We start from the raw sequence: 21987 nt of genomic DNA, 5'->3' as shown, positions 1-21987 counted from the left end.
TTTGTGTTTATTTAACTGCTATAACAAATAGCCCTTGAAAATAACATTCAGGGCAAGGGTTCCAGACTGGAGAGAAAGGAGGAACTCCACTCCATTCAGGGACCCAGACAGAACTGATGGCAGTTCTGCCAGTCTTAATACATGGCATCCAAGGTCACTCTGCCATTATGGCCCCCAAGAAAGCAGAAACATCATGGGAGTCTTTTTATGGTCCAAACCTGGAAATGGCATGTGTCCTTCTTACCCACATTCTATTGGTCAGAATTCTGTCACGTGGTCATACCAAATAGCCACAGGAAACAGGCTAAGAAATGTAGTGCAGCTGTGTGGTAGCTAGCTAGACATCCCTACCACAGACTTGATCTCTAAAGGCCTCTTGCCCCAGCTTTGAAGTTCTGGGTATGCTTATGAACTAGACCCCTGGTTCTCACATTGCCTTGTTACAGGCAGTTTGAAAATTGTCTAACCTCTCTGGCCATCAGGGACTAGCAGGCTGGCAGTGCAGGCCAACACAATGCCCCCTGAGAAAGATCAGAGAAGAACTGACATATCAGCTGCACCACCAGGTACCACATTAAACTAAGATGACTTTGTGCTTCTTTTCTCTGCAGCATGGGTAGGAGCCCTCTCAATGGGAATGATCTTCTTCTGTTCTCCCATTGTGAGTATATTCACTGATCGTTTGGGCTGCCGAATCACAGCAACTGCAGGGGCTGCTGTTGCTTTCATTGGCCTCCATACCAGCTCCTTCACCAGGTAAGGCTAGGAATTGCTGGCCATTTGCCCTTGGCTTCTTTCTGGGCCTCAAATGGAGACACTCTTCTCATTGCAGAATCCCCTGTGGCCTTTTCCGTGTAGGGTGTTCAAATACTTTGCTCCTAGTAATTATTTTTCAATGGGATTTATCTAGTTAGGGTCCCCAAGGACATATTGGTAGGGAATATACCCAAAGAGGACTCAAGATTTCCAAAGTGGTGAGAGAAGCTTAAGCTTGGGCATTCATACAGCTGAGCCCAGGTTCAATTTTGGTCACTGAATGGCAATGGAACAATTGATGAGTATCATTTCCCTCTCTGGGCCTAAATTTTTATATCTACAACATGACATTAGATCAGGTCTTTTCAGGTGTGTCTTCCACTCTGCCATTCTATTTCCCTTCAATATGCCACACATCTCATGACCTCAACTGCCCTCCTAGGAATGAAAATCTAGAGTAAGACCATGTGAACACCTGCCATTAGAGTATTCTTGGGTAATCTTATGCTGAAAAAGAGGTCAGCTGAGCCCAAGGCTATTTGGCATTTCTGATCCTTTTCCATTTCTGCATGGCAATGAAAAGATCCCGATGCTGGGAAAGATTGAAAGCAAAAAGAAAAGAGGGTGGCAGTGGGTGAGATGGTTAGATAGCATCACCAAGTCAATGGACATGAGTTTAAGCAAACTCCAGGAGACAGTGAAGGACAGGGAAGCCTGATTTGCTGCAGTCTATGGGGTAGCAAAGAGTTGGACATGACTTAGCGACTGAACAACAACAAATGTTAGGACAGTTTGGGACAGATAAAGAGTCATGTCTTGGGCATGAGAAAGGGTGTTCAGCAGCATCCCTCACTGAGATACAGACCCAACACCCAGCTACCAACTAGGCCTAAAGTGGGTAAACTCAAATTCTGGTCCCATAGATCCCACTGGCAGAATTTGGTCAGTGTCTGGCAAGGAGTAGGTTACAAGTTCATATTCTCCTTATCTCTGCTGCTCTGCAGAAGCATATCTGTAGGAGAGGGAAGAAGGCAAAACCCTCCACCACAGCTTCAGGAATATGGCATTCCAAAAGAACTCCAATAATTTTCTGCCCAAGACACTTTGGAAGTTATGGTACCTCCTACTTCCAATCTCCTGGTGTAGGAGAATGCTGGCCTGGAGACATGGTTAACTTGTCAGAGACTTGTTTTCTGAGCTTGGCTTCCCAGAGAAGGACCATGGTTATGCACTCTAGGCCTAAGGATCCACTCACAGCAGAGAATGATAATCGTGTTCTGTCACAACTGGGCCCTGTGAGATTGAGCCCGCTTTATGACTTGAGCATTTCTGACTGCCCAGTCTACCCTCCAGCAGAGCTTGGGTCTGGCCTGCAATAGTTTCTTGGCTTGGTTCTATCCAATTGGAACAGAGGCAGGGAAAACCACATCCTGTCTGTAATCTGCTCAGCCCTCCCAGGGCTGCAGCTCCAAATCTTTTCAGGACCCCTCTGGTGGCCGGCCTCATTTGCCCTCAGTAGGCTGGTGCCTGGCTTCTTGTGGGAATGAATTAGGCCTCAGAAGCAGCTCCAGTCTCAGCACTACTCAGCAGCGCCTATTTTTAAGGCCAAGCAGAGCAAAGTGTAAACAAATTAGCGACATACGGATCCCATTTTCTTTCCAATCCACATGAGCTCAGTTACAAGAGGGGAAAGAGCTCATATGTGCTTTCTCCTGGCATTCTTCTTTAGGCACATTGGAGTAGGCGTTCTGTTCCCCAGCCCTTAAGCTCCTCCCCCACTCCCTTTGCCCTTTCTGTAAGAACATCTTTAGAGCCAAGAAACTTTTTGGATGGCTTCACATCCAGTGGAATATGGTTCTGTTTATGGCTAGAACTCCAAGTCATCTCTCCTGTTGTGTCTAAATCAGGGTTCTGAGTTCCTTTGGATGATGTGAGATGGGGCAAAGTTTGGGCAGGGTTTTGGCAAGCCTACTCAGGGGCCTCCTGCCTCAGGGCCCAGGTAGAAATAGATCCACTACACAGCTCCCTGAACAAAATCCCATGCTTTACTCCCACTGGCCCCCTCCCTGAGTGTCTCCTTCAGACCTTCATAATGCATTTCCCTTAGCAAGGCCCCCAGCTTGGGTCAATCCCAAAGGGTACCTAGATTCTAATGAAAGGAAGCCCCAAGGAATTTGACAGAAGAGGAGCAATTGGCTTAGCTATGTGTTCTAAGTAGAGGCAACCCTTTTGAAATCAAAGGCCTTGCTCATACCCAATGAATGCAAACAGATGGAAAGCAATGATGATGGTGACTGTCTTGGAATCATGAGGGCTAGCACCACTTCATCTCTGTGCCATAGGTCCAGTCCTTTAGTATGAGGACTAGGCCTATTTATGAAGAGGGACTGCCTGACAATGGAAAGCACTAAGTTATTAAGTGGCCAGGTAAAAAGTATTGCAAAATATGTGGAGGCATCAAAAAGAAAACAAATTATTTTACCAGTTTATGCCAGTATCATCTGATGGCAGATGGCCAGCCAAGCTGACCTTCCCATAGCCTTTTCCTTTCTGATTCTTTGCCTTCTGCTATAGAAGCTTATGGCCAAAACAGAGCCTAAGAGTTTTAGCCAGAACTTGTCCTACTTGGCCAGGCCAATAACTTCTTTGAGGCCCCATTTCCCACCAAGTAGCCAAGCTACTCTGGGAAACTAGTCTATATAATGTCCAGGAACAGGAGCCAGGCTTCAGAAGTTAAAGGAACTCCTTATCTTAGGATCCCTATGGAGATTATCTAGGGCCTGGAGTAAAGGGTCTTGAGATATCCAGACCATGGGTGTGGTTGGGGAAGGAGTATCTCTGAGGATACCACCAACCACTCTCCGAAATATTAAGGGCCCTGAGCATGGAGAAACTCACTGAAGAGTACCATGGAGGGTCTCAAACATCCAGAATCTTGGCTCCTTACAGAATTTTCTTGTTACCTGGGATAAAGCTTTGGTTACCACCCTACCCATGGTGTCTAGATGAGCAGTAAGTGAAACTGTTCTCTCTAAGCCACTAATTTACTCCTTGTAGCCCCTCATCTAGACTTTGCATAGGATAGTTGTGGCTTTCTTTTGAACAGTACTGATGGGGCCCTATGATTCAAACTAGAGTCACACAGGCCTAGAGACAAGTCCAAGCTTTGCTCATCCCCAGTTATGCTGTGCTGTGCTGTGCTTAGTCTCTCAGTCGTGTCCGACTCTATGCGACCCCATGGACTGTAGCCCACCAGGCCCCTCTGTCCATGGGAATTCTCCAGGCAAGAATACTGGAGTAGGTTGCCATGCCCTCCTCCAGGGGATCTTCCCAACCCAAGGATCAAATCCAGGTCTCCCACACTGCAAGCAGATTCTTTACCATCTGAGCCACCAGAGAAGCCCAAGAATACTGGAGTGGGTAGCCTATCCCTTCTCCAGGGGATCTTCCCAACCCAGGAATCGAACCAGGGTCTCCTGCATTGCAGGTGGATTCTTTACCAGCTGAGCTACCAGGGAAGCCCCCAGTTATGCTACCTTGGGTAAATTACTTCTCTGAAACTCTGTCTCCCTATCTATAAAATGGGGATCTGAAGGTCCTATTTCTTGTCTATTCTGAGGGTCAGCAGTAACTGGGGCTGTGGGTTAAGGGTGGGGGATATAGATCTTGGGGGGGGGGTGGAGAAGGGCAGGTGAATTGCTGGTCAGGCTTCTGAGAATAGCTCTTGGTGTCTCTCCCACAGCTCACTAAGCCTGCGTTACTTCACCTATGGGATTCTCTTTGGTTGTGGCTGTTCCTTCGCCTTTCAGCCATCTCTCGTCATCCTGGGCCATTACTTCCAACGCCGTCTGGGTCTGGCCAATGGTGTGGTATCTGCTGGGAGTAGCATCTTCTCCATATCCTTCCCCCTCCTCATCAAAACACTGGGGGCTAAGATCAAGCTCGCTCAAACCTTCCAGGTGCTGAGTACCTTTATGTTTATTCTTACGCTGCTTTCACTCACCTACCGACCCCTCCTGCCGAGCTCGCAAGACACCCCAAGCAAGAGGGGTGTCCACACCCTGTGCCAACGCTTTCTGGCTCAGCTCAGGAAGTACTTCAACATGCGAGTGTTCCGCCAACGTACCTACCGCATCTGGGCCTTCGGGATCGCTGCTGCTGCCCTTGGCTACTTCGTTCCCTATGTACACCTGGTGAGAAATACCAGGGTGGGTCTACCCTACCTGACCCCAAGAAGCTGCCTGTAATCTGCCTGAAGTTCAGAGGGTAGGAGCAGAGGACATTGAAAGAGCAGAGCTAGGATCTTTGGAAAAAGATAAAAGAGGTATTTGGAGAGTAGGAAACAGCACAGGCTAAGGGAAGACCTCAGTGGGAAATGGGGGAAGTTCCTTAGAGAAAGGCCTATGCCTATGGTTTCCCCTACTGATAAATCTAGATGGATGCTCAAGAGAAGATAAGCATCACTGAGATACAGGAGACTGCCCCTAGATGAACCAACAATAGGGTTTTCTAAGAGAGTGTCTTAAGGAATGCTGGTCTTTGTAGTCAAGTAATTTTTTTAGGAAATAATGTATACTAGATCTATCTATCTTCATAATGTGTAGCAATCTTATAAAGGTAACAAAAGATCCCAAAATACAGTAAAAAACTCTATTCAGCTTTGTTTAACCAGCATCTACTCAACTTACATGATCACAGAAATGTTGGTTGTTTCCAGCTGTTATCTTCCAGACATTGTGTTTCTTAAAACATAGTTTTGGAGTGTTAGCTGGAAGTTGATGGATCCTTCTCCCTTGGTGAACTGTTGTTGCCCTAGGCTGTCAGTTCCAGGTCAGGGAATGGGGAGACAATAAAGGAACTCCTAGATTTTTTTCAGTTGTTAAAGCTGTATTCTGTCCTGCCAAGGCTTGGAAGAGGCTTAGAGACACCCACTGTCCTCAGCTGTTGCTCAGAAGCCTAAAATCAAGAAAGCCAAGGGATATGCAGCCTTTTAAGCTGTTAGAAACAACAAGAGAGCTGGTTCTGGAGCTAAGGCTACAGGGGAGGGGGCTGCAGGAGAAAGTACTATTGTTATGTTCCAGGGAAGTAAGCAGTAGAGGATTCTGGGTATGCCAACAATTAACCAGTCAGATCCTTTTCTTCCTCTTATCCTGGGGGCCTGGTGTTATGCTTTTCAGATGAAGTATGTGGAAGAGGAATTCTTGGAAATCAAGCAGACCTGGGTGCTGTTGGTGTGTATTGGGGCTACCTCAGGCCTTGGGCGCCTTGTGTCAGGCCGTGTCAGTGACTCCATTCCTGGACTTAAGAAGATCTACTTGCAGGTGAGTGTGACCACCCTGTCTACTGTGGACAGAACAGCCTGCCACATGATGCTAGGTTATCTCCAGCCTTTGGGATATAATGGTAGGGTATATCTGACACAGCTTGCTATGTAACATGGGAAGTCAATCAGAGTCTCAAAGCCTCAGTTTCCCTAGGTTTCAAGTGAAGATCATCATCCCTGTTCTGCTCCTTCCTCAAGATGGAATAAGGATCTAGTGAGAGCAGCCACTATAAATGGAAACTCTAAGAACACTTTCAAAGAAAATATTTATTTATAGAAGTTCTACCATCTGAAAGAGGGAAACTGAAGCCAGGAATTAGATGCTGCCTGCCCTGAGGACTGAACTCATTGGTACCTTATACTCTCTTGGAGGGTCTTAGGCATCTGTAGTACTCTGTGGCCCAATGTCTCTCTCCTCTAGGCCCAAGTGCATCACTTCTTATACCTCAAGAACTACTTGGCACCAAACACTGGCTCTCAAATGCCATCCTCTTGAGGGACACAAAAAAAGTGCCAGAAGAGGCCAGACCTCACTTGCCCTCTCCAGGCCTCACTTTCCTCTTCTGTACAGTGAGAATAATTCTTTCCTTCCTATCTCACCTCACAGGTGAGGATCAAAAGAAAATAAAGATGTGACCAGGCTTTGAGAAGTAAAAAATGTTTTAACTATGCAAACTTACATTTCTTCTCAAAGTGACACAGGTAGCCTCATATTGTGGACAGTATCCATGCTTGAGAGACCACTTTCTGTGTGCACTAGGCTCTGGTCTGGCTTGAATACAGACTACTGCTCAAGCTGTCTGTATTTATCTACTGGATAACAATATTGTCTTTCTGATCTGGCTCATGCTTTTTGCTACAGCAGCGGTAGCAAGTGTACTAGAAGGTACCCAAGCGTGGAACCCTATGGAGGAGTAACAGCAGCCCCAGATAACATGTGGGTCATAAGGAATCCATTAGGAAGGTGGTTGAGTTCTGACTCTACTGGAGATGTCCTGAAAGCACTTCCAAGGGGCCCTGACTACACACAGCAGGAATTTCTCTGTCTTCTGATAGCCACAAGTGTTTTCCTAAATACCCTCAGATATCTTGGATGAGGATATGAATAAGGTCTCGTATTGTTTTTAACTTTGTGTTAGATTTGCAAGAGCTGGTGAGTCTGCTTTGTCAGAGCTTAGGGGCACCATTATGGTCCATCCAGTCCAACCTCTCATTACAGTGATGGAAAAACTGAGGAAAAGACTCAGATAGTCATGGCAGAGCTGAACTCCTATGTATCATTCTTTTCATATTCTGCTTCTCCCTAAGTGATGGATGGCAGAACCAAGTCCCAGACATAAGTGACTTGACCAAGGTCAAACCAAAAGCCTGTGATTGAGATAAACCAATTATGAAAATTTAATTTCCTGTGCCAATATCAGCAAGACCTTACCTGGGTGGCTTTTTGTATAGGACTATGTGTGGCTTTCCCAGCTTCTTCCACATGTCCCCACTGTGGCCAAAGGGTACTGGAAATCAGGGTAAGTTAGCATTGAGCCAGGGCTTTATCTTGAGGAATGGAAGCAGCCTTTGCCCCCATATAGCTAATTTCTCAACATATTCCCTAGGAGAGAGGTAGGGCCCAAGCAGCTCTTGTTTTCTATTGTTCCAAGAGTGAGTTCCAAGGGGGGGAAGAGGCAATAACCAGTCAGAAGCAGTACTAGGCTTATGGCTCAGTGCTTCTGATGTCCATTTCCCCTACCTATCCAACATTCTCTCCCTTTCCCCACTCTTAGTTGACCCAGTTTTACCACTTACAAAAAAATAAAATATTCTTTGAACTTTAAAGATGAAACATATCTTCATCAACTCATAGTCCCAAATTCCTCATTTTATAAACTGAGGAACTGAGGCCCAGGGAGGGAAAGTGATTTGTTCAAACACATTGTGCTGGTAAGTGTCTTAGGCTGAGAGCACGAAACAATGAATGAACTTCTTCTTGAGCTACTCTTGTGATCTTCTTGATCGCAAGAATTTGCCTCCCTTTCTCCCTGGGTCAGAGCAGGAGTACAGGTCTGGGAGAGGAAAGGAGTGTACACAGCTTCAGGTTCAGAAAAGTCATCCACTAGACCTTCTGGTTCCTACTACTGACAGAGAGGCACATGTGTCTGGTGTAAAGCCCCTGGACAGTCTGTTGGAAAGGAAATAGTGACAACTTGCAGAACAACCTCACTTTGGATCAAATCTTGAAACCTGTTTCTTGGTTCCGAGAGGGATTTTTAACTTCCAAACCTTGGCAAAGCCTCATGGAGGATATTAAGAGGCAGCTAGATACAATAGATAGTAAATATAACCAGTTAACGGGGTACTTTGTAGTATTTAATGGTATTAACTCCTTAATTGGCATACCGTTATGACTTGGTTGATAGGTAGGGTCTGGTTTTATCTTACAGTTGCACATGAATCTCTTAGAAGAGGAAATGGGCTATATTCCTAGATTCTGCATATCTATCCCAAAACAGCCTAGGCAAAGTTCAAAAGTTCCTCAAATAAGAGTTTTCCTCAGATGGCATGACCAGGACATTTCTTATCCTCTCCAAAAACCAACCAATCAGCCTATCAAACACACTACCAGAAACAACACAGAAAATCTTTAGGGCTTGAAATAGCCTTGACCCTCCTATCTGCCGTTCATCTGGTGATGTGGTGACATTTACACTTACCATGTGGTGACTTACCATTCCTGGGTAAGTCAGCCTGCCAGTGGGCACTATTTGAAAATCCTGGATCCTGTTGAAGCCTTGGTTAACAGATCAGGTCTTAGCCCTGACTCTGGGACAACTTGCCTCTGCTGGCTACAGTGGGTGGAGCCAGGTCTTCAGTCTGGCTCACAGATGCACATTGCAGGTGACCTTAATCAAAAGGCCAGTTGTGGGCAGAAAACTAAAGGGAGAAGTAATATGACTCCAAAGCCTGGGAAAAGAAGAACTCAAACACAGTAAGTTGGAAAAAAAATGAAAAGACAGAGAAATATTGTGTAAATGAAGGAACAACATAAAAACTCACAAGACCATATAAACAAAAAGGAAATAGGCAAACTACCTGAAAAAGAATTCAGAGAAATAATAATAAAGATGATTCAAAACCTTGAAAATAGAATGGAGAAAATGAAAGACTCAAGTAACACATTTAACAAGGACCTAGAAGAAATAAAGAATAAACAGAGATGAACAACACAATTACTGAAATTAAAAATACTCTAGAAGGAATCAATAGCAGAATAACTGAGGCAGAAGAATGGATAGTGACATGGAAGATAGAATGATGGAAATAACTGCTGAAGAGCAGAATAAAGGAAAAAGAATGAAAAGAATTGAAGATAGTCTCAGAGACCTCTGGGACAATAGTAAATGCCACATCATTCAAATTATAGGGGTCCCAGAAGAAGAGAAAAATCAAGGGTCTGAGAACATTTTTTACAAGATTATAGTTGAAAACTTCCCTAACATGGGAAAGGAAATAGTCAATCAAATCCAAGAAGGACAGAGAGTCCCATACAGGATAGACCCAAGGAGAAACATGCCAAGACACATACTAATCAAACTAATAAAGATTAAACACAAAGAATAAATACTAAAAGCAGCAAGGGAAAAGCAGCAAGTAACATACAAGGGAAACCCCATATGATTAACAGCTGATCTTTGAGTAGAAACTCTACAGACCAGAAGGGAATGGCAGGATATATTTAAAGTATTGAAAGGGGAAACTCTACAACCAAGATTATTCTACTTGGCAAGGATCTCATTCAAAATACATGGGAAATCAAAAGATTTATAGACAAGCAAAAGTTAAGAGAATTTAGTATCACCAAACCAGCTTTACAACAAATGCTAAAGGGACTTCTATAGGCAGGAAACACAAGAGAAGGAAAAGACGTACAAAAACAAACTCAAAACAGTTAAGAAAATGCCATAGGAACATATATATCAAAATTACTTTAAATTAAATGGATTAAATGCTCAACTAAAGGACACAGACTGGCTGAATGGATACAAAAATAAGACCCATATTTATGCTGTCTACAAGATACCCACTTCAGACCTAGAGACACATTCAAAGAGAGGATGGAAAAAGATATTCCATGCACAAGGAAATCAAAAGAAAACCAGAGTAGCAATTCTCATATCAGACAAAATAGACCTTAAAATAAAGAATATTATGAGATAAGGCAGGGCACTACATAATGACCACGGGATCAATCCAAACAGATATAACAATTGTAAATATTTATGCACCCAACATAGGAGCACCTCAGTACATAAGGCAAACACTAACAGACATAAAAGGAGAAACTGACAGTAACACAATAATAGTAGGGGACTTTAACACCCCACTTACACCAATGGACAGATCATCAAAACAGAAAATTAATCAGGAAATGCAAGCCTTAAATGACACATTAGACCAGGTGGCCCTAATTGATATTTCAGGATATTCCATCCAAATGAAGACTACAAGTGCACATGAAACATTCTCCAGGATACACCACATCTTGGGTTACAAATCAAGCCTCAGTAAATTTAATAAAATTGAAGTCATATCAAGCATCTTTTCTGACCACAGTGCTTTAACACTAGATATCAATTATGGGGAAAATAAACAGTAAAAACACAAACACATGGAGATTAAACAATATGATTCTAATAACCAACAGGTTACTGAAGAAATAAAAAGGGAAATAAAAAAAATTCCTGGAAACAAATGACAATGCAAACATGATGACTCAAAACCTATGGGATGCAGCAAAAGTAGTTCTAAGAGGGAACTTTACAGCAATAAGATCCTACCTCAAGAAACAAGAAAAACATCAAATAGACAACCTAACTTTACACCTAAAACAACTAGAAAAAGAAGAACAAAAAAACCCAAGTTAGTACAAGTAAAGAAATCATAAAGATTAGAGCAGAAATAAACGAAAAAGAAATGAAGGAAACAATAGTAAAGATTAATAAAACTAAAAGCTGGTTCTTTGAGAAGATATACAAAATTGACAAACCACTAGCCAGATTCATCAAGATAAAGGGAAACAAATCAAACCAACAAAATTAGAAATGAAAAAGAAGTTGTAACAGACATCACAGAAACACAAAGCATCATACGAGAGTATTATGAACTATATGCCCATAAAATGGACAAACTGGAAGAAATGGACAGATTCTTGGAAAAATTCAACCTTCCAAGACTGAACCAGGAGGAAACAGAAATTATGAGGAAGCCAATTGCAAGCACTGAAATCAAAACTGTGATCAAAACTCTCCCCAAAAACAAAAGCCCAGGGCCAGATGGCTTCACAGGTGAATTCTATCAAACATTTAGAGAAGAGCTAATGCCTATTCTTTCCAAACTCTTCTGAAAAATTACAGAGGAAGGAACACTTTCAACCTCATTCTATGAGGCCACCATCACCCTGATACCAAAACCAGATAAAGACATCACACAAAAAAGAAAATTACTGGCCAATATCATTGATGAACATAGATGAAAAAGTCCTCAACAAAATCCTAGCAAACAGAATCCAACAACACATTAAAAAGATCATACACCATGGTCAAGTCAGGTTTATCCCAGTGATGCAAGGATTCATCAATATATGCAAATCAATCAATGCGATACACCATATTAACAAACTGAAAGATAAAAGTCATATGATAATCTCAATAGGTGCAGAAAAAGCTTTCAACAAAATTTAGCACCCACTTATGATTCAGTTCAGTTCAGTTCAGTCTATCAGTCATGTCTGACTCTTTGCAACCCCATGAACTGCAGCATGCCAGTCCTCCCCGTCCACCACCAACTCCCGGAGTCCACCCAAACCCATGTCCATTGAGTCGGTGATGCCATCCAACCATCTCATCCTCTGTCATCCCCCTCTCCTCCTGCCCTCAATCTTTTCCAGCATCAGGGTCTTTTCAAATGAGTCAGTTCTTCGCATCAGGTGGCCAAAGTATTGGAGTTTCAGCTTCAGCGTCAGTCTTTCCAATGAACACCCAGGACTGATCTCCTTTAGGATGGACTGGTTGGATCTCCTTGCAGTTCAAGGGACTCTCAAGAGTCTTCTCCAACACCACAGTTCAAAAGCATCAATTCTTCTGTGCCCAGCTTCCTTTATAGTCCAACTCTCATATCCATAAATGACCACTGGAAAAACCATAGCCTTGACTAGATGGACCTTTGTTGACAAAGTAATGTCTCTGCTTTTTAATATGCTGTCTAGGTTGGTCATAACTTTCCTTCCAAGGAGTAAGTGTCTTTTAATTTCATGGCTGCAATCACCATCAGCAGTGATTTTGGAGCCCAGAAAAATTAAGTCCGCCACTGTTTCCACTGTTTCCCCATCTATTTCCCATGAAATGATGGGACCGGATGGCATGATTTTAGTTTTCTGAGTGTTGAGCTTTAAGCCAACTTTTTCACTCTCTTCTTTCCCTTTCATCAAGAGGCTCTTTATGATAACACTCTTTAAAAATGGACACAGGAGAAACCTACCTCAACATCAGTTCAGTTCAGTCACTCAGTCGTGTCCAACTGTTTGTGACCCCATGGACTGCAGCACGCCAGGCTTCCCTGTCCATCACCAACTCCTGGAGCTTGCTCAGACTCATGTCCATCGAGTTGGTGATGCCATCCAACCATCTCATCCTCTTGTGTCCCGTTCTCCTCCTGCTGTCAATCTTTCCCAGCATCAGGGTATTTTTCAGTGAGTTAGTTCTTTGCATCAGGTGGCCAAAGTATTGGAGCTTCAGCTTCAGCATCAGTCCTTCCAATTAATATTCAGGACTGATTTCCTTTAAGATTGACTGGTTTGATCTCCTTGCAGTACAAGGGACTCTCAAGAGTCTTCTCCAACTCTACAGTTTAAACGCATCAATTCTTCAGTGCTCAGCTTTCTTTATAGTCCAACTGTCACATCCATACATGACTACTGGAAAAACCATAGCCTTGACTAGACAGACCTTTGTCAGCCAAGTAATGTCTCTGCTTTTTAATATGCTGTCTAGGTTGGTCATAGTTTTTCTCCCAAGGATCAAGCATATTTTAATTTCATGGCTGCAGTCACCATCTGCAGTGATTTTGGAGCCAAAAAGATAAAGTCTGTCACTGTTTCCATTGTTTCCCCATCTATTTGCCATGAAGTGATGGGACTGGATGCTATGATCTTCGTTTTTTGAATGTTGAGTTTTAAGCCAACTTTTTCATTCTCTTTCACTTTCATCAATAGGCTCTTTGGTTCTTCACTTTCTACCATGAGGATGGTGTCAGCTACATATCTGAGGAGGCCATATACAACAAACCCACAGCAAACATTATTCTCAGTGGTAGGAAACTGAAAGCATTCCGTATAAGATCAGGAACAAGACAAGTGTGCCCAATCTCACCACTATTATTCAACATAGTTTTGGAAGTCCTAGCTATTGCAATCAGGGAAGAAAAAGAAATAAAACGAATCTATATTGGAAAAGAAGACGTAAAATTCTCACTGTTCACAGATAATGTGAAACTATAGATAGAAAACCCTAAATATACTATCAGAAAACTACTAGATCTAATAAGTCAATTTAGTAAAGTCACCAGATACAAAATCAATACACAGAAATAATTTGCATTCCTATACACTAATAATGCAAAATCAGAAAGCAAAATTAAGGAATCAATCCAATTTACCACTGCAACCAAGAAGAATAAAATACCTAAGAATAAACCTACCTAAGGAGACAAATAGAGAAGGAAATGGCAACTCACTCCAGTATTCTTGCCTGGAGAATCCTTTGGAGAGAGGAGCCTGGAAGGCTACAGTCGATAGGATAGCAAAGAGTCAGACATGACTGAGCTACTGACACATACACACACAAGGAGCCAAAAGAGCTGTATACCGGAAACTATATGACTGAGGGTGCTCGGGGCTGGTGCACCGGGATGACCTGGAGGGATGGGATGGGGAGGGAGGTGGGAGGGGGTTCTGGAGGGGGAAAACATGTACACTCATGGTAGATGCATCTCAATGTATGGCAAAACAAATACAATATTGTAAAGTTAAAAAATAGATAAATAAACTAATTTAAAATTTAAAAAATTTAAAAAAGTCAAGGATGACATAAACAGTTGGAGAGATATTCCGTGTTCCTGGGTTGGAAGAATCAATATTGTGAAAATGACTATACTACCAAAAGCAGTCTACAGATTCAATGTAATCCCTATCAAATTACCAATGGTATTTTTCACAGAACTAGAACAAAAAATTTCACAATTTGTAGGGAAACATAAAAGATTCTGAATATCTAAAGTAATCTTGAGAAAGAATGGAGCTGGAAGAATCAACTGTATTGACTTCAGACTATACTACAAAGCTACCATCATTATAACAGTTTTGTACTGGCACAAAAACAGAAATATAGACCAATGGAACAAGATAGAAAGCCCAGAGATAAACTCACATACCTATGGGCACCTTATCTTTGACAAAGGAGGCAAGAATATACAATGGAGAAGATAGCCTCTTCAATAAATGGTGCTGGGAAAACTGGACAGCCATGTGCAAAAGAATGAAACTAGAATACTTCCTAACACCATACACAAAAATAAACTCAAGATGGATTAAAGAATTAAATGTCATGTCAGAACTACATGGCTCTTAGAGGAAAACACAGGCAGTATGCTCCATGACATAAATCACACCAATATCCTCTGTGATCCACCTCCTAGAGTAATGGAAATAGAAAGAAAAATAAACAAATGGAACCTAATTAAACTTGAAAGCTTTTGCAAAGCAAAGCAAACAGTAAATAAGATTAAAAGACAACCCTCAGAATGAGAGAAAATCACTGGAAATGAAACAGCTAACAGGATTAAACTCCAGAATATATAAGCAGATCATGCAGCTCAAAACCAGAAAAAAACAGCCCAATCAAAAAATGGGCAGAAGACCTAAATAGACATTTCTCCAATGAAGACATACAGATGGCTAACAAACTCTTGAAAAGATACTCAATATTGCTCATTATTAGAGAAATGCAAATGAAAACTACAATGAGATATCACCTCACACTTCTCAGAATGGCCATCACCAAAGAATCTACAAACAATAAATGCTAGAGAGGGTGTGGAGAAAAGGGAACCCTCTTGCACTGTTGGTGGGAATGTAAATTGGTTCAGCCACTATGAAGAACAGTATCGAGATTCCTTGAAAAACTAGAAATAAAGCTACCATATGACCCAATAATCCCACTACTGGGCATATACCCTGAGGAAACCATAATTGAAAAAGACATATGTACCCCAATGTGCATTGCAACACTATTTACAATAGCTAGGCATGGAAGCAACCTAGATGTCCATCGACAGATGAATTGATAAGGAAGTTGTGGTACATATAAACAATGGATTATTACTCAGCCCCCCAAAAGGAATACATTTGAGTTGGTTCTAATGAGGTGGATGAACCTAGAGCCCATTATAGTGAAGTAAGTCAGAAAGAGAAAAACAAATATTATATGTTAACGCATATATATAAAATCTAGAAAGATGGTACTGATGAACCTCTTTGCAGGGCAGCATTGGAGGTGCAGACATAGAGAACTGACTTGTAGACATGGGGAGGATGGCAAGGAGAGGGTGGAGCGGATGGAGAGAGTAGCATGGAAGCATATATAGTACCATATGTAAAATAGATAGCTGGGGGGGGATTTACTGTATGACTCAGGAAACTCAGTTCGGGGCTGTGTGACAATCTAAAGGGGTGAGATGGGGTGGGGGGTGGGAGAGAGTTTCAAGAGGGAGGGGACATTTGTATACCTGTGGTTGATTCCATGTACATGTATGCCAGAAACCAACACAATAATGTAAAGCAATTATCCTTCAATTAAAAATAAATAGATATCTTAAATAAGTAATTATTTTTTAAAAACCAGTTGTGTTTCCAGTGGCCCTTCTCTCTACTGAGAGGGAAAAACCAGCCACTGGAAAGGCAGCTTTATTACTTCAGAGTCATTTTACTCAGCCCAAGGAAAGCCCAGTGGTTAGTCAGTGTCCCCAGGGCTGGCTTCAGGCTCCCTTGACCTCCTCTGAGTGCCTTGCCTCTCCTTAGAGCCCCCTTTGTTGCCTTGGTAGGGTGGTCAGACAAATCCAGAAGCCCCCAGAGCCACACTGCCTTGAGCATCTGAGATGGTGGTGTGTCCCACGTCCTAAAACCTAAGGAACCTGGGTGAACCTCCTGGTGGTCTCCCTCATACTAAGGTGTTTTCTTTTAGAAAACTGCTTTTGGCAGTCTCCCACAAAAATGGGCACTGGCTCCTTCCCCATTTCAGGAAGCTGTGCCTTCCATTCATGCCCCCATCTAATCATTATTCAAGTCATCCTCACTTCCTCCCCTTCCTCGTCCTGTAACCAACTTGGATATGAAAACACCAGCATGGTCTGGTCCCAGACCCTTATGCCTGTGGCAGACGAACACAGGATCAGAAAGCAGAAACAGCGATTCCCTTTATCTCAGAGTCTAGTCAAAAGACATCTTGAGGACAGGGGCCATGTCCTTTCTTTTAAACATCTTGACAGAAGCAACGTTAAATAGGGGCTCTCTTTAAAACTTTGAATTCTAAGTCCTTCTAAACAACTTAGAAGGAGCTTAAGTAACTATTTAGTCCACTGGGCTTCCTGTTGACATACCCTTGCCCCATTTTTCATGGGCTTCCCTGGTGGCTCAGATGGTAAAGAATCTCTCTCCTGCCTGCAATGTGGGAGATGTGGGTCCAATCCCTGGGTTTGGAAGATCCCCTGGAGAAGGGAATGGCTACCCACTCCAGTATTCTTGCCTGGAGAATTCCATGGACAGAGGAGCCTGGTGGGCTACAGTCCATGGGGGTCACAAAGAGTGGGACACAACTGAACAACTAACACTTTGCCCCATTTTACAGACTGTATAAATAAGGCCCTGAGAAAGGAGATGTGATTTATTATGTGGGCTTGATGGGCAAGCACAACATGACCTCAGGCTGTTGTTCCTTTAGGTCATCTCCTTCTTGCTCCTGGGCCTGATGTCCATGATGATTCCCCTCTGCCGGGGCTTCGGGGGCCTCATCGTTGTCTGCCTCTTCCTGGGCCTGTGCGATGGCTTCTTCATCACCATCATGGCCCCCATCGCATTTGAGCTGGTGGGCCCAATGCAGGCCTCACAGGCCATTGGCTACCTCCTGGGTATGATGGCCCTGCCGATGATTGCCGGACCCCCCATTGCAGGTGAGGTTAACGTTGCAGGGAGAGCATGAGTGGGGGAGTCCTGTTTTCCTTGGGATCTAGCCCTCCTAAGTGCCTCTGCTTCAAGTCCCTTTCTCTCTCTTCTCTCTTCTAGTAGTCTCATCAGAGTGCATGAAACCTCTTACCACTATTGATAAAAGAGACTAAGCACAGTATATGTGCATGGATTCATTTGAGGGGATGGGCTTTTCATGGCTGTGAGTTTTTATTGTAGACAGCATGGCTGATTCCAGGAGGGTAGAGAGAATAATGGGTTTGGCCTTCTGACCATCCTATTGATCCCGAATCTTCTCTCTCTCTCTTCACTGGCAAGTAATTATTTTCAAGGTAGTTGAACAGGATGAGAAACAAAAGTGGGCCCTGGTTTTATTAATACTTAGAGACATCCCTTCCTCCTCTACCAACTTCTGAACTGAGCCTGTAGAAAACATTTAATTAAGACCACAACTCAAGACTGGACCAATGAAGCTCACTTATAGCAGGCAACAGGCAAAGTGTTGGCTTGCCATCTTTCAGCACTCCTAATTTCTCTCTCCACTTCTGAGGAGGGCATGGTTGGTACCCTAGAGAACATAGGAAACAAAGAAAACTAATAGGAGAACATCATTTCCTCTCTTTAGGATTTATTGCAAATATTGAATCATGGGATAGTGTCTCTTAGGCTGGCCAACTAGGCTAACTCAACGATTGTTCCTTGAATACCAATTCAGTGCAAGGTGTTGTAAGGGCACTGGTTGTCCTGCATCACAGTGATAAAGGCTCCTACTCAGGCCATTGTACAACAGCCACACTGTCCACTGGGGAAGGGGAACCTCTACCTAACTCCTGATTCCAAACGTGGATCCCAGAATCCATATCTCTTTCCACTTTGCTTACCTCCTAAGCAGCCCCAGGGCCTACCTGCCTTTCATTAGTACTGTTTATGGGCTCATCCTCCCTATGAGGTATCCCACATTAGCTTCTGGAGGTGAGCAGAGAAGGCCCCGTGTACCATGCTAAACACATTCACCACACTGGCAACCTAGAAGAACCCAGAGGGGCCAACCATATCTGTAACTTGAAGGAAGGATACACATACATCCTAACCCTAACCCTAACCCTAGCCTCCTCTTAGGGCAAATGGGCACTTCAAAGAAAGGGAAAATAGGACTTGGCTGAATTATTACATAAGAACACTCTAGCCTAAGTTGGGTGTGAGAAGGTGTATCACTGTGAACCAAGACAAGTCTTGGTCATCTTCTGTGGTGTTCTTTTAAAATAGCCTCCCTCCATACCTATCTCCATACCCTGGAGTGACTAGAAGTTAACTGTAGCTTATGAAAGTAAAAAATGGAGAACTTTGAGAAGTTTCATTTGCTTCTTTCATAATAAGCATTTGCCTCAAGAGCCTACAGTCCCAGTGGCTCAGGGAGGAGCCACTTGCCTTTGTAATAGAGGTTTTGTGTCTTCCATCGAGGAGTGTTTAAACTGAGTTGGGCTGCCGAGTCAAGGCAGTACAGGCCAAGATTCTCTGGATAGGCATTTTAATGGCTCCTAGAAGAAGCAGAGAACGTCTTTGTATAGTAGAGCAAAGCTAAACTTGACTTGTCTCTGTTAACTTTTCAGGCCTCCTCCGCAACTGCTTTGGGGACTATCATGTGGCCTTCTACTTTGCCGGTGTACCCCCAATCATTGGGGCAGTAATCCTCTTGTTCGTCCCTCTGATGCATCAAAGGATGTTCAAGAAAGAGCAAAGGGATTCCAGCAAGGATAAGATGTTGACCCCTGACCCAGACCCCAATGGAGAGCTGCTGCCAGGCTCCTCTACCCCTGAGGAACCAATCTAATGCCTTTATTTGCCATCGTGTGCTCCTCCCCAAACCTTCCCCTTCACCTTGCCCTGCTCGGCATTTACATTTTTGCCACCAGCACACTTGTTCCCAAACCTGCACACACAGCATTTCAGCCACCTGACCATCCCCTTGGAGTCAAAGCTCCAGGTGTTCCAAACTCATTAACCAAATTCTCCCCATGTATGCCTTTAAACTTGCCAGGGTCATCTCCTTCCAGGCTCTAGGAAAGCTTGGGATCACCCCCTGGCCTTTGGAACCTCTCCATAAACTTTGTAACTCTTGGGGAAGGAGAAGGATGGGAATTCCTGGCCCAGCTTGTTAGTCACCCACTAAAAGCAGCTGCCAAAGGTGCTACTGTGTCCCCAGGAGCCTGGTGGGAAGATCTAAACCTCTGTGTGCTGAGGAATTCCTTGACATCTGTCCTTAGGAACCATTGAGAGGTGTGGTGGAAAGGGCATAGAGGTTAAATGAGACAAGGAATCTTGTTTAGCCTCAGTGTCTCTGAGGGCTGTGGCTTCCCAAAAGGTGTGGGTGACATCATTTTACAAGTGTATAGATAGTCTCTCGGGGAAGGCAATGGCAACCCACTCCAGTGTTCTTGCCTGGAGAATCCCAGGGACAGGGGAGCCTGATGGGCTGCTGTCTATGGGGTTGCAGAGAGTCGGACACGACTGAAGTGACTTAGCAGCAGCAGCAGCAGCAGCAGCAGATAGTCTCTCCATCATAAGGTTAGTTAACAGTCTGCCTCCTTCTTTCCTTCCTCCTTTTATTCCTCTACTGCCTCTTCTCCCTTCTCATTCACCTCTATTTCTTTTCATATCTGTCATAGACTAATGGGTGCTTGAAGAAAGGAGAGACCCAGAGCTTGGGCCAATCAACCCTCACCTTGGCCCAACTCACCCCTAACACTAGCATCAATTCCACTCATCTCAGGCTGAGCCACATCTCACCGTTTGGCTCAAGCTCCTATAATCACCGACTGGAATAACAGAATATCACATAGGAAAGGGACCTTAAACACTATAAAGTTCCATTCACTGATTTTTACAGATTTTCTGGGCTAATGCATTAACCTGCAGGCTGCCCCAGCTCCCCATCCTTATATCTACCTGTCAAAATGTGAAGAAATTCCTCTCATCTCAGGAGGCAGAGGGAGACTGATGACAGGGGGAATGGCATGGTGGGGGAGGGGCAATAATTATTGACCTAGGGAAGGACCAATTCTTCCATCACTCATTATTCATGACAGGTCAACATTTTCACCTGGGCCAAGCCAGGAAAAGAACTGTTTGAGGGAAAATCCTATTCCCAACCTAGATTCCCCCAAATGTAGAGGCAGCAGCTGCAATAGGGTTGGAACACTTCTTTTAGGAAGGGCAAACCATCACAGCCTTTACTACCCAAAGTGTCCCCCATGCTGGACATTCTGGACCACTCGGTTAGTGGGAATTAAAGGTGCCAGGAAAGATAGACTCTGGACCATCTTCATCCTCTGAAGTAGGTGCCAGGTGCTCCCCTATGCGTAGGCTCTGGCCGGCACTCTTGCTGAAAAGAATTTCTAGCCAGGCTGTGTCCAGCTAGCACAACTGACCTTATTAGGAGCTCACCCACTTTCTTCATTCAGCCTCTTTGTGTCTCTCCCATTCTAGGTCTTTTTCTGTTGTATTCCTGTTACCCTAATCTTCTCACCAGGCACCTTGGCTGTCACTTAGAGCTAACAGTGACTTGCTACTCCGAGCCAGAGCCATCCCAGGGCCAGGAGGATTAGGTTGCCCCTGAGGAGCTCCAAAGAAGACAGTGGTCCCCACCCATGAGTTTTTCCGTTACAGACAGGCAGCTGGGGCATGGTTGGCCTCTGATGGCTTCATTCAAGGCCAAACTCTGGAGCCCCCTCCATTCGTCCCAGTGCAGCTCTTATCAACTCCCCAAAGGAAAACCCATTGGTTCTTGGCTCTGTGAACAGGAAGGGGCCTGCCTAATTACTACCCTGTTATCCCAACAGCAGTGGAACAGGAGAAGCTGGCCCCCAGGAGCTTTGTAACTCCCAGAAGAAGCCACTGAAAATATTGGAGCAACAAAGCTCCTGATTCCATTCTTCCCTGCCCACCCTCACCAAGTCACCTGAGGGCAGTTCTGCAGGGCCTCTTTTGTTGCTCACAGTGTGGACAGCTCTTAAGAATCAGGCTGCCACCCACTTCTCTCCAGATGAAGGAAAGACATTCACGGGTCCCAAATCTGCTCTATCAGGTGTCATATAACATGGCAGGGTGTCAGTTTACTTCTTCCACACATGTACATGTGCATGTGTGTGCTTGTGCGCTTTTGGGGAGAATGTTGGTTGGTGAAAGCAGCACGGTATTAATATTTAGGGTAAGATGCAGCTTTTTATGCACTACAGTTAAATCAAGGAGAATGAACAAAACTTGGGAGCTTGAGATCTGGGACATTTAAATACTCAAAAGGTTTGGAACAAAATAAACAAATCTAAAAATCCAGCTTTGGTGTGTATGTTGCCTACACTGGTGAAATAGTCCTACCCTGGTTAACAGCAGAAGTTTAGCTTCAGAACTGATATCATTTCACATCAAATTTCTGCCAGGGTCTATACTCTGTGTGAGCAGAAATTGGAGAAGGAGCTATATAGGGGTTTGAAGTTGGGTGAACTATTCAGGATTGGATTTTTAGGGAGCTCTGAAGTAAAAATGTGTTTACTTCACAAAATGAGAACATGGTTAGTGGCTGAGTTGGAGTGGAGGCCCCACCAAGGCTACCACCTTGTTACAAGAATGC

At 43.8% G+C, this 21987-nt stretch overlaps 1 protein-coding gene across 2 annotated transcripts in view; it reads left to right on the top strand.

Annotated features, from left to right (window-relative positions):
• SLC16A2 (solute carrier family 16 member 2) overlaps positions 1–21692 on the top strand; it is a 122960-nt gene extending 101268 nt beyond the window's left edge. Inside the window, exons 2-6 of one of the 2 annotated variants that reach the window (XM_081566920.1) lie at positions 612–756; positions 4499–4949; positions 5934–6077; positions 17119–17347; positions 18971–21692. In XM_081566920.1, the coding sequence (XP_081423046.1) occupies positions 612–756; positions 4499–4949; positions 5934–6077; positions 17119–17347; positions 18971–19191 (1190 nt within the window). In that variant the 3' untranslated portion in view covers positions 19192–21692. Of the gene's footprint in view, positions 1–611; positions 757–4498; positions 4965–5933; positions 6078–17118; positions 17348–18970 lie in introns of both variants that reach the window. The other variant, XM_081566921.1, reaches the window with a different exon arrangement.
• The last annotated feature ends 295 nt before the right edge of the window (positions 21693–21987 follow it).

Source organism: Giraffa tippelskirchi, chromosome X (assembly GCF_054371585.1).
Source record: "Giraffa tippelskirchi isolate mGirTip1 chromosome X, T2T-mGirTip1v1.2.pri, whole genome shotgun sequence".
In the NCBI taxonomy this organism is placed as follows: Eukaryota; Metazoa; Chordata; class Mammalia; order Artiodactyla; family Giraffidae; genus Giraffa; species Giraffa tippelskirchi.
Note: the sequence above shows the minus strand (reverse complement) of the source record. Positions and strands in the feature narration are given on the sequence as shown.